Genomic DNA, 2,178 nt, shown 5'->3' on the forward strand with positions numbered 1-2,178 from the left:
GACAGGGTCTCACTATGCAGTTCAGGCTGGCCTTGAGCTCCCTTTGTAGCCCATGCTGGTCTCGAACTCACAGTGATCCTCCTGCCTCAGCTCCGGAGTGCTGGGATTACAGGCATGTGCCTGTAATGTTTGTTAAAATCCTGAGAGTAGTCTTGAAGCATGTGCCCATACCTAAGTAGATGTCACGTTGCGACTGTGCTCCCCGTCTTTCCATGCTGCCATGTTATCCTACATTCTACATTCCAGGAGCCCTCTTTGCTCTGGTCAGGAGCACACACTGCCTGCTTACCTTGGACTTCCGGATAGAGGACCATGTACAGCAGACCCCAGCGCAGTGTCGTGGATGTCGTTTCGGTCCCAGCGAAAAAGAGGTCCAGGGTGCTGCAGATGAGGTTTTCTTCATCAAAACTTGAGGTGGTCTTGTCTGGGTGCTAGAAAGGACAGTCTTTACTGAAAGTTCATTCAGAGAATCTGTGTTTGCCACCATACCCAGCAAAAAGTTTCAAGGAAACGGCAAAGAGAAGCTATAATGCTTATGACTTTCTCAGGAAGCAGCAATACCATTAGTGTCCACCTGCCTGTACTGCTGGAAGTTAAATGAAATTCTCCAGGATTCAGTGTGTGAAAAAAGTTCAACTGAGACCACACAGACCTGTGCATAGGCCTTGCCAAAGTGAGCAAACAGACCACAGACAATCCACCCATAGCATCCACCAACTTCTAGCTGGGGCACCAGAAGATTGGACTTATTGACCAATCTGATCCAGGATGAAGACAATGCCCTAAGAGAGAAGGGAGCAACAAGACCAAAAGTCCACTTGAACCCCAGCCCCTCAGCCTACTTCTAACAGAGACCAGAGGAATGATAACTTTTTGCATCTACCAGTGTAAGCAAGGACACACCTTGGTTTGAATGGTAACCAAAGTTTGGGGAGAACAGACAGAGGGACTTCTGCACAGAAGGCACCTCAAAAACAAATAGGCCTAAAACTAGGTGGAGAAAATCCTGACTGCCTGGATTCTAATACTGCAGATTTTGGAAAGAAACCATCATTTAGAAACAGCAGAATTTGTTCTTAGACTTACTCATTGAATTTTTTTTCTCTTTAATTATTCTCTTTCAGTTTGTTTTCTGGGGGGGGGGGTGCGGTTTCTAAAAACCTTTCTTTCTTTAGTTTCTTTTTTCTCTTATCCTCTCCCAACTTTTTTTCTCTATCTTTCATTTCCTGATTTTTTTCTCTCTGGTTTTTAAAAATGTTATTTTATTTTTCTTCTGTTCACTCTTTCCTATGACTGCTTTCTAACACTATGAATTTCCTTTTACTCCTCAAGAGAATGTCCTATCTCCCTTTTCTCTCCTTTATCTCATATCACACTGACTTTTAAAATATTACTCTTCTTCATTCTCCAGATCTGCACACTCTCAATGTGGTTTGTGTCTAGATGTCCCCTCAAAGCCTTCTGAAGTTATAGGCAGGGATTTTTAGAGGTGGCTGAATCTACAGTGTGTGACATGGGGGTTGATTCATGGTGCAGTGCTAGGATCCAAGGCACTAGTATTAAGGTTATGAGTGCTACCTGCCTTAAGTAGCCTGGATAAGATAAAAGGGGCAGAAAGAGCTGTGGTCATTCCTTGCTTATTTTGCTACTTTCTCCTTGCCATGAATTAGTCTCCTCTGCAAAGCCATCCTTCCTTGGAGCCAGTTGATTATGGACTGAGGCGTCTAAAAATAAACTTTTCCTCACTTAACTTGTGAATAATGGATATGTTGTCTCAGCCATGAGAAAAGAAACTAATACATTCCCCTTTTCTAGTATAACAATTAAGCTTTATGAACCTCTGGAAAGCTAGTGAAATTTATGCTGCTATTTTTGAGTATTGTTTTGATGTGAGAAGAAGGAAAATATAGTAGATGTCCAGGATATATTTAATGTGTATCAATACTAGGTTAATATTTGGTTTGTCTTAATGTTCACATTATAGTTCGCTTTTCTAGAGTTAAAGACAGTACATTAATGGTCCTTAGGGTTTGTCTTTAAAGCTATTACTTTTGCTGATTTTAATACTATAGATAAGGTGACATAGTTGATGCTGTTCTCAGGATACTAATGTCTGGATTGCCTAGGGGTCATCCTTAACAATACTGTGGCCCACCCCGCGCCTTGCGCCCAGGCAGC

General features: G+C 42.2%; 1 protein-coding gene across 2 annotated transcripts in view; it reads right to left on the bottom strand.

Moving 5' to 3' along the window:
• Window positions 1–2,178, bottom strand: part of LOC102014873 (cytochrome P450 2J2-like) — a 51,521-nt gene that overhangs the window by 26,842 nt on the left and 22,501 nt on the right. For both annotated transcript variants that reach the window (XM_005397079.2, XM_013520782.1), the window contains one exon: window positions 290–431. In XM_005397079.2, coding sequence (XP_005397136.1) covers window positions 290–431 — 142 coding nt within the window. The remainder of the gene's footprint in view (window positions 1–289; window positions 432–2,178) is intronic.

The sequence above is a fragment of the Chinchilla lanigera genome, unplaced genomic scaffold (assembly GCF_000276665.1).
Source record: "Chinchilla lanigera isolate Chin_1 unplaced genomic scaffold, ChiLan1.0 scaffold00056, whole genome shotgun sequence".
Classification (NCBI taxonomy): Eukaryota; Metazoa; Chordata; class Mammalia; order Rodentia; family Chinchillidae; genus Chinchilla; species Chinchilla lanigera.